This window comes from Pithys albifrons, chromosome Z, assembly GCF_047495875.1.
Source record: "Pithys albifrons albifrons isolate INPA30051 chromosome Z, PitAlb_v1, whole genome shotgun sequence".
NCBI lineage: Eukaryota > Metazoa > Chordata > Aves > Passeriformes > Thamnophilidae > Pithys > Pithys albifrons.
In genome coordinates this window covers 10,149,680-10,164,723 of record NC_092497.1, presented here as the reverse complement: position 1 = coordinate 10,164,723, position 15,044 = coordinate 10,149,680, and the positions used below count along the sequence as shown (strand labels likewise).

The 15,044-nt window shown below is 38.9% G+C and overlaps 1 protein-coding gene across 2 annotated transcripts in view; it reads right to left on the bottom strand.

Annotated features, from left to right (window-relative positions):
- LOC139685108 (protein unc-13 homolog B-like) overlaps nucleotides 1-15,044 on the bottom strand; it is a 76,758-nt gene that overhangs the window by 18,600 nt on the left and 43,114 nt on the right. Inside the window, exons 7-8 of one of the 2 annotated variants that reach the window (XM_071581723.1) lie at nucleotides 13,279-13,336; nucleotides 11,506-12,662 (exon numbers count right to left, since the gene is read on the bottom strand). In XM_071581723.1, coding sequence (XP_071437824.1) covers nucleotides 12,661-12,662; nucleotides 13,279-13,336 — 60 coding nt within the window. In that variant the 3' untranslated portion in view covers nucleotides 11,506-12,660. Of the gene's footprint in view, nucleotides 1-11,505; nucleotides 12,663-13,278; nucleotides 13,337-15,044 lie in introns of those variants that run through there. The other variant, XM_071581722.1, reaches the window with a different exon arrangement.

Genomic DNA, 15,044 nt, shown 5'->3' with positions numbered 1-15,044 from the left:
CATTTCCTGAAGTGGCTCTGCCCAACAAACAAGGGTCTGAGCTATAGCACTCCTCTTGCAAGAAGTTCTTACCAGGAAAATCTTCCAGCTACCATCATGCTGTTTCTGCAGCTTCCTTCTCAGTTGCTCTTGAAAGTTGTCAGGCTAATGGAGTTCACTTGGAAATATCATCAACACTGGCCCAAGCCTGCCTGTAAGGATGCTAACATGATTTCAAAGAGGACAGCACAGGAAGGATGAAGCAGAGGGAAGAAGGGAGCCTCATGAACCTAAGTACCTCTTAAATCAAAAACACCACACCCCAACACTCCAGATAAACAGGAGAAACACATTCTGCACAACCCTCCTAAACCTCTCACTGGCCTATCCCTAAGCAGACTACTTCCCTACCAAATACCCAAAATTGAGAAATTAAAGAATGCTATTTAGGATACTAATTTTTTTAGTAGCGTGCAAAAGTTGATTAGTTACCTCTCAGTTATCCTACCACACTCTGAGAATAACTCCAGACAACTGAGACGTTCCACACTGACAGCACTGACAAGTTGGTCAACACTGCTGATGCACAGAGAACTTACGCTTCGGTCAAACACAGGAGAACAAGGAGGACAAAAATGTTGCGGGAGGAGAAATGGGGAAGTCAATTGTGGAAGAATTCTTAAATGCAGAACACACCCATGTGTGAAATGCACTGTAACATTAGACGGACATTAGACTCAGGTGCAGCAAGAACTTCCTCTCCCTGCATCAAAAATGGAAAAGCACCAGGCAGAATCTTCTCCCCACTTGATGCAGTCACAGTGATCTTTCCATGTGTGTTCCCCTCAGCAACACCCTCATTCTTGGCTTTTATACAGGGAACAGACACCTTTATTTTAAGCCTAATGAATCAACCTTTACAGGTCTTACGGGCCGTAAAAGACACACACTGTATCTTGAGCCTTGCCCATTGGGACCTGTAGGACTTTCAGAAAGTGAAGATGTTTCATGCATATCATCTGGGAAAAAAAAAATTGTGGCCTGTGCACAAGTTATCACTTCAGGTGTGGCATGAGCTTCAGAGATCACAGACAGCTGCAGTATCTGAATTTTACATTTCCCAGGCTGGTAAGCACTAGTTCAAGCAAAGTCCTGCCATTTTTGCCATTATACTGTCTCACTGAGCTAGAATATGGTACAATATCTACAACCCCACTGGTGTGCACCTGCCACCTCTGCTTTCAGATTTACACCTATTCATAGTATTTGGAAGATATTTCCTTGTATTTTCACATCTTAGTAAAACAATCACTACAGATTCCCATGTGTTTTTCCATTATTCCAAACATTAGTTTAGGCTTACGTAGGTATGAAGACCAACACAAAAGACATACACAAGCAAAAAACGAGAATCACATTTACAGGAAAAGAGTATTAGTCCAATTCTGCGATCCTGTCCTCAAATTCCAGTAGAAGGCACAAGCAACTCACTTAAAACATGACCAAAACAAAGCTGAAAGTGAAAAAAATGAACAGCCATCCATCCACACATGTATGAAGACTCAGTGAAAGTAAAAGAAAATACAATGAAACGGATTTTCTATATGCATGAATATTTCCAGTTTTCCTTGTACTGGAGCATGCTGCATCACCATACAATCAGAAAGCTTGCAAGAAATCAAACTGTTACGTACTCAGCTGCTCTCCCCATCCGAAATAACTCCAGTTGCCTGCATGTAACACAAATGGCAGAAAAGAATAGGAATGGGAAAAGAAAGCTTAGAAAAACAAACCACAAGCATACTTATCATGTATTTAAAATGCCTTATAGATAATGAGCTTGAAAATTTAAGAGATTTTTTTATTTATAAATACATTAATTTTATGTTGGGGTTTGCTCCTTATATCCAGTTTGTTTATAGGACATTCTGAAGACTAAGATCACGATAAACTCTAGGAATGGCTAAGCACTCATATATTTATTAACACAAGTAGACAAAATACTGATCAATCAATACAGTACCTAGGAAGAGCAGTTAAACAGTTATTTCCTAGTACACTTGTTATCAGGATTATATACAGAATGTCCCAGAAACCAGAGTCCAGTTAGAGCAGTATGTGATTCCAGGCTAAACTCTGCAAGTCAAATGGCAAAAGTTGCTTCATGCTTCCACCTTCTGCCCCCTTTCAAAAACAAAACTGATGCAGTGGTGAGAGCATCACACCAGCAATAAGAGCATGAAAAACTGTGTGCATGTACACTACTGTTAGGTGAAGAGTACTTTCTTTGGCAAATAAACACACAGATAAAAAACTTAAGAGCTCTCATGACATTCTAAGGATCCAAATGACCACAAATTACTTCTGCAACAGTAAGCAAATCTCTCCATGTTAAAATTAATGGTGACAACAAATTCATGCTAAAGCTAAACTGCAAACTGGAAAAATGGGCAAGTTACTATTTATCAATATTCATGTTGTCACTGCAAGGTCATACTCAGTACAATGGCGGCAACAAACTAGTACGTAAAACTCTCAAAGCACTTTAGAACCATGTATATGACTCGCAACTCCAAGAAACGCTTCGGATCCAGAATTTCCAGAAGACAGTGTGTAAAAACCACTTTAAAAAGTTACATTTACAGGAGTGTTAATGCATCAAGTGCAGCAGACAATAAACAAATTCTTCATCTGCAGGCAGGGAACAAGGAAGAGCTTTCTGTCCTGCCTACCAGCCTCATCCCTGCCTGCCTGCCAGACACACATTTCCAGGAAGATGACAGTTCAGAGGATTAAACATAAACTTCACACTGCACTCACTAACAAGAGTCACAAAGTTAGAATGGGCAAGTTCTTGCTTTCAGCTAAAAGTGCATAAAACACTTCTGAAGAAAAAAGTATCTGTTCCAAAAAATCACCACCAAACTAGCACCTAAGTAAGCAACAACCAGTCCTGATGAGGAACTTAGCTTCCCAAGTGCTTAGTCCCTATCTACATGTACTACAGAGGAGCTCTTTTTTACTTCAAGTTTACAAGGAAAGAAAAGGTGGGCAGAAAAAAGAAAAATAGGCACTGATGGAGACTATACAAAGAAAAGAAAAAAGGCAAATCAGGCTTTCACCCGCTCTCCCTGAGAAATAATGGTGCATCAGAGCTACAACTAGGTTGCTCCTTTCTTCTCAGAAATAAAAGCAATGCAGTTCATCAGATACATATCAGTACTTCAGTGTCCCTGGACTAGGCTCTGACACACACATGTGGTGCTTTGCACAGGCACAAGCACTGCTCAGGTTTAAGTGGCACTTTTATTACCTCCCAGAGCTTCAAAGGTAGGTCATTGTCTTGTGGGTACTACAGGAGTAGTTAGAGAAAAAAAAAAAGCAAGACATGTATGTTTTCAACATACATAGGGAAGCAACCCTGACTACACAGAACAAATTCAATATTTTTTATTGTGTTGATTTAGAAAGAACTGCATATTAAACTGCTATAATGCTCAATACCTGCAGTTTCTGTAGAGTATAAAAGGGATATTCCTTTCCTGTTTACAGAACTTAAGAAGAGAGAACAAATCACATCCATCGACTGGAGCACCAGCAGTCTACAGCCTGAGATAAGACAAATGCCATGTCTCTGGTCCTCAGCAGGAAGTGTGACAAGTAACCACCTGGGTAATGTACCAGTACCAGCTGTGCTGGCAAGGTGAAGATGTACCCCAATGCATCAGAAACCTGCCAGAACCCATTTGACAGTGTTTACATCACCCTGACCCTATCATCTCAGGCTTGTTTTTCACTACAACAAAAATCAGTGGATTGCCTAAATATCAGCTTTGACAGAGGTCTGAGTGTATTTTCAGGAGGGAAGAAGCAGAGAAAGAGAACACACAACCAAGTCAGTAAAGAAAACAGAAGTAAAAGAGATGCAACAAATAGAGAAGAGAAGAGGAGACAACCAGTAGAAAGGGTGTGGGAACCAGAAGCAGGGACAGCAGAGATAATGGAGAGGAATATGGGAGCAGAGATAATGGAGAGGAATATGGCGAGAGGGTTGAAAAAAAAAAGAGCAAGACATTGACAGAACTCTGCACTAAGCTTTAATTTGATGTAATCAAGTTTCCATTAAAGAGAAGGCAATTTCCTATTAATGTATAAGTCAAACAATAGCTTTTGTGTATCTTGTTCCTGGAAATCTGAAGCCACTAACATATGTGATAGCAACTCCAGTACATCCTTCCATCAGAAAGTCTGTATCTCAGGTGAACAGTAAGAGGCAAAGGAAAGAACATTCAGATATCCGCATTACTATTAGAGATACAAAAGTATGAAAGATCCAGAAAAACTCTTGTGAGAGAACATTATTGCAATTCAGGCTACTTGTTAGTGAAACCCATGTCATTATTCACAAATAAATGTAACATCCCAAGCATCTGGGGAAGAAATACCAGAAGATTTCATAAACTTCCTAAACCAGTATGCATATCAGAGAAACCACAGAGGAAATGGAGCTTACCTTTCCTGCAACTATCAAAAAGATAAATCCAGACTGACAGTCTCTGCACAAACCACTCTAATCAATCTGTGTGGAAGGAGTGAGTGGCTCTTTAAAGGAAAGCAGAAATACTGACCCTTGAAAACAGCTCAGACTGTTCCTAGCCCTTATTTCCTAGACAGTAAAAAGTCTGATGGTTGGCACAAACCAATGACAAAAGTCAATGTTTAAAGTTGCAACAAGAAGAAAACCACCAAGTGCTAAAAACAAGCCCTGTGGATACAAGGTCTGTCCTTGGAGGAGAAACATTACCACCTCCCACAGGCAAAGAGATCTTAAACTGACAGTGATAACACTGAGCCAGCTACTTACCTGTCCACCTCACTGCTACCATGTGCCTTTTAAACAGCATGAAAACCCCACAGACTTTCCATACCCAAACAGCAGTCAATGCCAAGCAGGGTAGGGCAAGGAAAAGAGTGGCTGCCATGAGACACCAGCTCCTTACCCTGCAAATTTCACACTGAGAAGTTGTGTCTTGGCTAATCAAGGCATGCTACTAGAGAATGACCAGGAAGACAAGGCTGAAGGAGCAAACAGAAGCAGATGCAATAACAAAGAGTAAGGCAAAATCTCAAAACTCTGCTTTTGTTTGTTTTTACTAGCACCCACTTCACTTCAGTGTCTAACATTTTGGAAAAAAAAGATGAATTTATTAAAGATTCAACACATATGCTCCTTCATTTAAGATTCAGGAGCTAACAGTATATATCTCAGTCCTTCAGCATAGTCACAGAAGACCTGGGCTGACAGTCTTGATATTTTGAAGGTTAATGAAAACAGAATTTCTTTTTAGCCTTTTCAAGTTGTTTTTCTGCTTCATAAAAATAATATGCATAACCTCAATTTGTTAAGAAAAATCCCGTCCAGATCTCCTTTGGGAACAAATTTAAACCTGTACAAACTTGAATTAAAACCACCAAGAAATACGGACAGATAAAAATTGGAAAGTTGTCATTCTAAAAATATACTACAACATACATTAACACTGGAATAGATTATACAGACAAGTCAGACTAGTTACTCCATGTGCTCTTAAATACCAACAGTGTGTGTCTCGGTTATCACATTATCTTGTGTTCATAAGTTTCAGTACTCAAAAAATGAGGTTTCATATAAACCTCCAATTAAAGACCAAGCAATGCCAGCAGCCTGGTGCCTTGGAAGCTACAACATTTTTGTCACTAACACATTTTATAAAGCACATCTAAGTTCCCACAGTTAGCTGAACATAACATATGCTTGTTCTGTGTCTGAGTTATGCAACCATTCAAGGAGGAACTCCTCCTCTCCACTTCACACTGTCAGGCCTTGATCAGCAGGGACACTGCTGAAAAGGAGAATATTCCAAGTTTTTATTGCAGTCCAATTTTACTCTCTGAGTACCATTTTTTTCATTTCTGTTTACAAGTCTCTGAGAGTGGCTGAGACCTACTATGCCTGTCACAACATTATAATTTGCTGCTGTTCACTGCTTACAGTCATTCTGGTGAATTATTTAATCCTCCTGTTATATCCCATGCAGAGCATAGAGAGAAATCATTTAAATAAGTTTATAAAAGCCAACTAAGCTCAAGATATTGCTCTATAATTGGTGCTTATAAAGTACTGTTTGTAGAATACACACAGAGCTGAGGAAGTCCTGGTCAGTTCTTTTTCCTAGGTTTAAAAAATCTTCTTTTCCCCTGGCTAATTCACTCAACACAGTCTCAACACAGTCTCAGATTCCATAAAAACCTACATTCTTCCAATGTTCAAAATTAAGAAGCTGGTATTTTAGTGGAATGAGTTTCTGAAACACAAAACATATATTGAATAGCTTTTTCAGAAGGAAATCAAGTTTTCAGTAACCAGAAAGACCAAGATGGTTTTATAACAAGGACCACAATTTCCAGTTCAGTTTTGGAACACCACATGAGGGCTGAGGCCTCTACACAAAAGAAGATGAGAAACCACAGAAGGGAAATGAGCCAAAAGGAGCTGACAGAGACAGGGACAGGCACTGCACTGTGACATTAGAGTACTCTACCCTTGCTCCTCCTGTTTCACCACATTTATGCTGAAATTTTGGAGTATTTTATTTCACTGCATGAAAGCGCCCTTTCATCCACCTTTACTAGGGCTAAACAAAATCAGATTGAGAGTTGAGAATCAAAGATGGGCTTGGATCATCAAGTTAGAGTATCCATTAAGTTATTACAAGCTTGTGAGACTCATTAATAACAACAATAAAAAGAATTAGGTAGAGGTCCACCAAATTTTATCTACAACTGTAACATTTCTATCACTGCACTGATACCTAACACAACTGACTTGTCTTACAAATTTTACACAGACTATTTAGCTACGTAAACACAAGTACTGACAAAATATTTATATACTCAAGAGATACAATTATGGACTAGAGTGCACCACCTAATGTTACATATCTACATAATAATAAAAAGGAATATAATGTTCTACAGCAGCTGAGATACAAGATTTGGAAACTCTTCTTCAGATTTCTCTATCGTGGACTTGGAGTACAACCCTTATTGCTCAAGGACACATATTTATGGCTCGTGCATAAACCTGGGCAATAATTTTTCTATCCAGTTAAAATCTTTAAGCTTATTTTTAAAAAGTTTATATTCCACTGTGGTAACAAATTTCAACTGAATTTCCTCCTACTCTTATGACATTAAAGGATGATTAATAAAGTTTGAAAGTCCTTAAAAAAATGCACACCAAAAAACAAAAAGGCAGCTTTCATGAAGAGCACTAGAGAAATTATGAAAGCTAGAGAGTTTAACTGAGCATTTGTGTTGTTTGATTACTGCTTACAGAGACACATACCAGTATTAGCAGTGTTCAGTATTTCAGCAGGAGCTTTACATTTGGGGTTTATTTAAAAGCCAAAGCTTTATTTCCTTGTCACCACCTCTCAGAATGCAGCCCATACTCTAGGAAAACAACAACTAAAGAAGAATGTTAAGGGATCAGCAGCAAAAACAGACCCCTAGAGTGCTCTAGAGTTCTCTAGAGTTCAGCAGTAAGTCAAACTTTGTTACTGTATAACCTCCTGATATAGCCAGTATTTTTATTTTTAAAACCCATTTGCCAAGTACTTTTCCTTAGATGAATCCAGTCCTGAAGTTTTTATCCTAAAATTGTAGAAACGCATTTTAGAGTAAGACCTTGAATTTGTGTTCCTTTTAGCAGATCTATCATGCCTTCAGCCAGCCCTGACAGTGAGCACTACAAAGCCACAAAAAAACCAAGTCTCCCAGAGGAGATTTATCCTAAACAAAAAGGAACAGCAGCTGCCAGTCACCCACAAGCAGAGAGGCCAAGGAACTTGCTTTCCCAGCCCATCAGCAAACTACCACAAAACAGCTTATACAATGGTTTCCCTTGTACAGACTAAAGCTGGTTTTCCTCAGCCTAGCTTAAATTTAAAAAAAAAATAAAGAAAGAAATAGCCATTCACATGTGCTGTTTTGAATTACACTTATACTGAATGTTTTTGAGGACTCTTTTAACTGCACCATGGCCACAAGTTCTACTCCCACTAGAAGACAGCTTTTCAATCTTTGCAGCACAGTCTTTACCGTCTCCTACTCTTGAGAAGGGAAAAATAATCATTAACTTCTTCTTCACCCTTCCCAAACTGGCCTAGTCTAGGCATGTCGTAGGTGGCTGCTGACTTCTGTTGTGTAAGTGCAGAATCAGGTTGGTAACCAGAAAAAAACCCCAAGAATCCAGATGTATAGCATACAACTCTCCAGCAGGGAGGGCTGTGTCACCTCCCAGCAATCTAAGACCCTCCACTATCAAAGATCACACATCTCCATGACAGCCTGCTTAAAAGTGTTTTGATGCTGCCTGGCCTTGAGAGGCTGGTATAGCAGATCACTTTTTTTAAATGTACCATTACTGAAGAAGAAAGCATGCATTTTCTTAATAGCATGATATTTCTGGATGTTTGCTGCTGTAGGGTCAGTTCACCCAGCAGCAGGGTTAGATACTCCCAACCCAGTGGCACATTAATGGCAGCGGAAAGATGGCAGCATTCACAGTACAGCACAAACACAAAATTAGTGTGAATGGTATCAGGGCTTTCTGCGGAGTCAGGGCCATGGAAGGCAATCTTTGGGCCTTTTAGCAGACAAAACCCATCATCAGTGCCATGGAAAGCTCACCATTTACAGTCAGTCTATTCATGTACAAGCCTTCCTGATGCACCAATGGAATTTAAGTTCCTAAAAAATACAGTGGGTATCAGGAATGAAATCTCTCAAAGTCAGCCTTTGTGATACATGTTTGAACTAGTAGTGAATGTGTATTAAAAGAACTGTGCCTTATATGATGTGCAGAAATAGATTTCTTCAAGCGTTAGTGGGAAAGAAGGGTCACCACAACAACCTGATTGGGCAAAAAATATGACACCCATTCCTATAATGTATATTAAACGTTCTGCCAGATTTTAAGTAGATGAAAAGCTGCTCATGTATCTAAAACAAAACTGCAGCATTTTTTCCTGCATGCATGTGCACACACACACATTCCAGTGAGCATTTAGAGAAGTAATCTTGCTCCTTTCTCTCTCATCATATGGCAGCCTAAGCACAGGCTAGCTTTGGTTCTTTTTGCTGGCTTAAGAGTGTATCAGAGCTTATTTCTTCTTTTGTTGGTGGTACCAATGCACAATCCAGAGCCAAGCAACAAATTCACCTTCTTCTGACAAAAAAGAAACACAACACAACTTAAAATTAAAACAAAACAAAAATAAAACCAACACTCATACACACACCCTCCCAAAAAACCAAAAAAAAGGAACAAAAACCCCACCACCCACCACAGCCCTGGTAACCAGGGATTTTACAGAGAAAAGGACTCAAGGAAATAGGAGAAAAACATACATGCAGAAAAAAGACAATAAAGCATTCTCAAAAAGATTATCAGTTAGTGATAAGAAGGCAGACATAACTGGTTGAGTCACTGGCACTTAGGTTATCTTTCCTGAGAATCACACTGAACAAACCTGCTCTCTTCCAGATTTGTAGATTCCTAATGAATGGTACAGGGCAGTATTTACAGTAGCTGATATTAACCACGTCTGCCAAATCTTGTTTGCAAAGATGCAGGATATCTTTCTCATTCCAGTTTGCACTGTAACTGATCCAAGTCAAAGCTACATTTAAAACTCTCAGAGTGTGACTCAATGGACTTTTATGTTGCCAGAAATGATCTTGAGCCTACAAGGAAAACATATCTATAACTCCCCACAATAAATAATTCAAAGCTTATTGACTCAATGCCAAAGTAATCAAATAACACTTTTTCAATCTGCTTCACTTAAAGTGAATTTCAGATAGTAAAACCTTGCTTTCTTTTTAATTTACATTTAATTTCACATTGCTGGTAAAAACCAATATGTGAATGCTTCAGTTACCCAACAATGATGTATCAGAAAACTAAGAATTATGACTGCATTTAATAGAAAGGCAAACAAAACTGGATCCACAGGCACTACAGTGCTTTGCTTAGGGCTTGGGATCACTGAAAGTTAAATCAATTAGAAGCATGTGATCTTTCTGGGGCAGGAGAAATATATAGGGAAGCACAGCAGCTGGGAGGTAAAAATGAAATGGTTAAGTATGATAAAGAGGCAGCAGTGCCAAAATCAGCAGGGCTTGAAGAGACTGTATATACGACAGAACCACCTGCTTCATTTAAGAATAGGTAGGAAGCCCATATCCCACATTACCTCACAAATTATGGGTCAGACACTTCTCAGAACAAAACAGCATTTGAGACTGCGAAAGTGGGTCTGAAAGCTCAATAATCTCCAGAAAAATCAGAGGTCCTAGTCTGGGCTGAGATTTCCCATGGTACCATGGCAAGGCAGCAGACCATACACAGTCAGAGACAAACACCCACTGTCATAGATCAGGGCATGGCTTTCAGACAGGGCCCATCTCTCCACTCAAATCTTGCTCCATCCATCTCCCCCTCCGTACTTGAAGGGGTAACCGAACAAGTTGTATCCACGCACGAGAAGGAAACAACCACGAGAAGGTCGTTTGTGAAAGGGAAGAGACCTGGTGCAAAGTGCAGAAGCAGAAGGGTAATCTAATTTTAACATGTAAGGTTATGTATTTCCCTATTTTAACAAACCTGATCCTGCCTGCTAGAGTATGATTTTCTCCAGCTAAAACAGGGAAGTAAAAACTCTCTTCTGAGACCTGTAAAGAGGGTTAAGCAAGATACCAGTGGCCTGTGCAGTTATGTGCCATTGTTTTTTTAAACGCAGACTACATGAAGTGTTTTGCAGAACTTTTGCTCTATAGTGCATCAAGTTTTATTTTTTTTTTATCAAGTTTGTATTTTTTAGGATTGGGAAGACATTCTCATGGGGCAAAAACTACTCACACTGAGCACTGGCATTTTTTTTGCCTTCTAAATACTTAGTCTGCTGCCCAGCTGAATGTGTCCTGCTCCCAGCTGGGACCACATCTCATCCAGCACATCGGGATGGAAAACTGGATGAGTCTTACAAGCATCCTTGAGGATGTTTATATCACATCTAAAAATATAGCTATCAATTATTTACCCCCATGATAAGTAACAACCCTTCATACTGGCACATTTTAGGGCAGGGAAAGACAGCCACCCTGCTCCTACATAAAAGGGATTGAGCTCCTGTGTCACATGCAAACTTCAGGTCAGCTTTCAATAGAGACACAATCAATGCATCTTCTGGGTTAAACTCTGGAGTTCTGAAAGACTATTCTATATTCAGACAGTTCTTATGTACAGGTTGATTGCAGGGAGAGCTCACTTTTCAAAAGTACCTCTATATTAAATGTCTAATTTACATTTTTCCATGTAAATAGATATTCATAGATGTCGGATACTTGTAGGCAGTAAATAAGCAAAAGTACATGCAGTGCCACAAGCTTTATTGAAAATTCTTAAATACATTAACCACATACTGCTATGAAATGTTTAACATCCATTCTAATGAGTGTTTTAATCCCATGAATGATTACACTAATACTTGTGTGACATTAATGTTCAAACCAGGGGCCTTCAATTAACTATTGTAAAAGGTCACTTTCCAGGAAGATGCAGGCTGTTAACACAAAAAAGAGCAGTTGCAGTGCTGCTCTTCACTGTGTCTGCCTGTGAGAGCCCAGTGGGTTCTCCAGGAGAGAAAGCAGCTACAGGTGGATTTAAAAGCACCCTGCGGTGGGAACAGGTGCAGATATTTTCCTTACACAGAGGCATTCCTTCTAATTTACCCATGCATCCCAATAATTAGGAGAGTCAATCAAACAGCCTCCCCCAAACAAAAACAATGCCCAGGGCACAGAGCCAGGACAGTAATTTCAGCAAATAACACCTTCATTTCTCAGACATTTCATATTAGACAGTTCTTCTTTGACCTTTTGACATTAGGGGTTCTGCACACTATGCTAATATAATTTAATAAAATATTAGTTTCTCCTAAAACATTACTTATTTGCAGGATTAACAAATCAGTTTTGTGACCTTTTGACTACTTAAAAAACAAAACAAAACACACAAAAAACCCCCCAAACAGATCACCAGCAAAAAGAACCCCAAACAAACAAAAAATGTGCTTTATTCTTTACATACACCTTTTTTTTTTCCATAGAGGGAAGACACATTCAATGTTACCTAGAAGGAAAGCATTGCTGGAATACTTTCATACGGAGCTCTGCATATTTTCCAGTTACACAGAACATTTGGATTTTCTATGCAATTGGTTAATATCCATAATTTTTTGAAGATTTTTTTAAGATAACATTACAATACTACACAGAGTAATTAATTCTACTCAAAAAAGTAAACAGTAATTAGCATTTCCTAATGTTATCAGATTTAATGAGAACCTATAATTAGCCAAATGGATAAACAGCCTGCAATGGGTAGTATGCAAGTCTTACAGGATTTGAAGTAGAGGATAAAAGATTTGTTTAAATTATGAGACTTGAATTTTATTAATGTTGTTGCCAAAAGTAGATAAGACATTCACAAGAGACATCACTGAGCTTTCATCTATTGTACGTTAAAAGCAGTGTTTCAGAAATCTAATTTTGCAGACCATCAGATACAGTATTTCCTAGGTTATTTTTCCATCCACGTTTTCAGAAGCATAAAAAAATGCAAGATGAGATAAGCAGAAATTAGTAAAAGCATTTTTTTCATCCATCAACACAGCAATGAGAAGTAGTATTAAAGAAATTAGACATCAAGAACACAAACCTCTGGTGCATTTTAAAAGGCTACTAGCAGTACTTGTCCCCATCTACTTTTTGCCTCTTCAAATTCCATTAAACAGTAATAAAAATTATATTTAATACAGGATGTTTAAAGAGAACATGTTTAAAGAGTCTGACTTAGTCACATAAAAACCCACAGCATTTTCAATATCAATATTACAAGGGTCTAACAATCTAGGTGACTTTGAACATATTTTCTGTTCCTGTTGCACAGGAGGACTGCAGCAGGTTAAAGACTCATTGCCTGACTTCTCTTTCTGGCATCAGAAGCTTTAGACAAACATTTTGAGGAGCACAGATTTTCATAAATGACAAAAGTTACTGCCTGTACAGAGATTTAAATACTTCTAACAAGAAAATACTGTTTTGATGTACCATCACTTGATAACTAGGCACAGGAGGAATTCAAGTATGCTGCGAGGAAAAAATATTGAGAAGAAATAAAATCTAACTTACAACACTGGGAGGCAGCACTGGGCAATGGTTTCTTCTGGACCTCCTCCTGAAAGGAATACTAAAGAAGGAAAAAAATAGGAAAAAACACAGATGGGTAAAAAGAAAGCAAATGGAATTTTATGAAGCAGCATTCAGAGTAAACCATGCCACATATAAGAGAAAATATCCCTGGTAGTATCAAAGCATAACATCTGTAATATATTCTCTATAATAACTATATTTAAACACACTCCCAGAAGTGTTCTTTTTTTATGCTAAAATCACGTTACAAAGTACGCATCTTGTTAAGGTGAAATCTGCTTTAGTACAAGCACAGGCCCTACTATCAATGGTGAGACCACAAATTAGACATCTGGAAGACCTGATTCTCCACACCATGATGTCAGTGTGACAGGGAGTCCAGAACTGAGTATAAGCCTGTTTACATTTAGACACTCCAGCACAGTTTCAACAGCTCTAAACTCAAGTGGGCTCGCAGCAACTCTGCAGCAAGAGATGGAAGCAGTTAGATAATTAGTGTGCCTGGCAGGGCAGGAACACAATGTTTGCCCAGCCAACACTTGCAAACTCGCCTGTGATCCACTTTACATCCAAAGTGAAGAATATTTCATCTCATTTAATACTAAATTAGAGAACACAGAGGTATTTCAATTAGTGAGCTTTGACTTTTCACAAAGCTGTTTGTTACAGCATCAAAGCATTCCCAAGGGGAATGCCAGTGATTTTATTTTGTTATTCTCTTCTATCTTGTATTACATAGAGATATGAGAAAATCAGGACAATTGGTCAAAGTAATGAGCACAGTCTTTGCTGGGAAAAAAAGGTCTGACAACAAAGGAAGCAGCAAACCTAGCAAACTGGTGCTGCAGCCTCTGCAAAACAGGGCCATGAGACACCCTCTCTTTGGATTTCCTGAGGATTAATGGCCAGTTCTTCACATGGAAGATGACAACCCGCAGACTTCCGCTGTGGTTATCTTTCAATATGTTCTATTTAAAATGCACAAGGGATCCTGAAAGGTGGTTAGTCTTATCATCAGCAAACTGCCAACCCACAGAGTTAATCAGGATTGTGAAAACAAGAACTGCTGGATCTGACAAAGTGGTGAAAGGAAGTCTGCTGATGAGCAATTTCAGCAGCACAGGACAGCAATGGGTTCTGAATTATTATACTCAGAAATCCCAAAATGGCAGCAGTTTTTCTTTGTAAGGCATCAGCCCAACAGCTATCAGCAGTCCCCAAATGAAAACTGAGTATTGTTTGTAGGAACAGAAGCTGGAAAGCATTTTTATGACACTACATGAACTCCAAATGAACCTGCTTATTGAATACTGATGTGCAACTTTAGTCTGTTCATTCATTATCTCAGAGACAGCTGAACTCAACACACAGAAAAGAAGATAAAGGCACAAAGTTGTCCTGTAGCATAAATACCACTATGCAGACTAGGATTCTGCTGCCCAAAAGGTGAGGACTGTAAAGCTGAGTGCCACAGAGTGGATGCACGAGGATCAGTCCTTTAATTTCTCCAAATAAACCTGCTACCAGCTGGTTTCACAACACCAGGTTTATTTGCCCAGAGCAAATAAGGTATTTCTTCAGGCAATGCACAATTAAGGTGCTGAATTCCTTGGATACAACATAACTGACCTGGGTGCATTCAAAAGACAACTGGCAGCCACAAAGGAAAAATCCATTGAGTCCAGTTAAACACAAGGATACTGCCTCTGTCTCTGGAAGTTCCTGTGCTACAGTCACTGCCAATT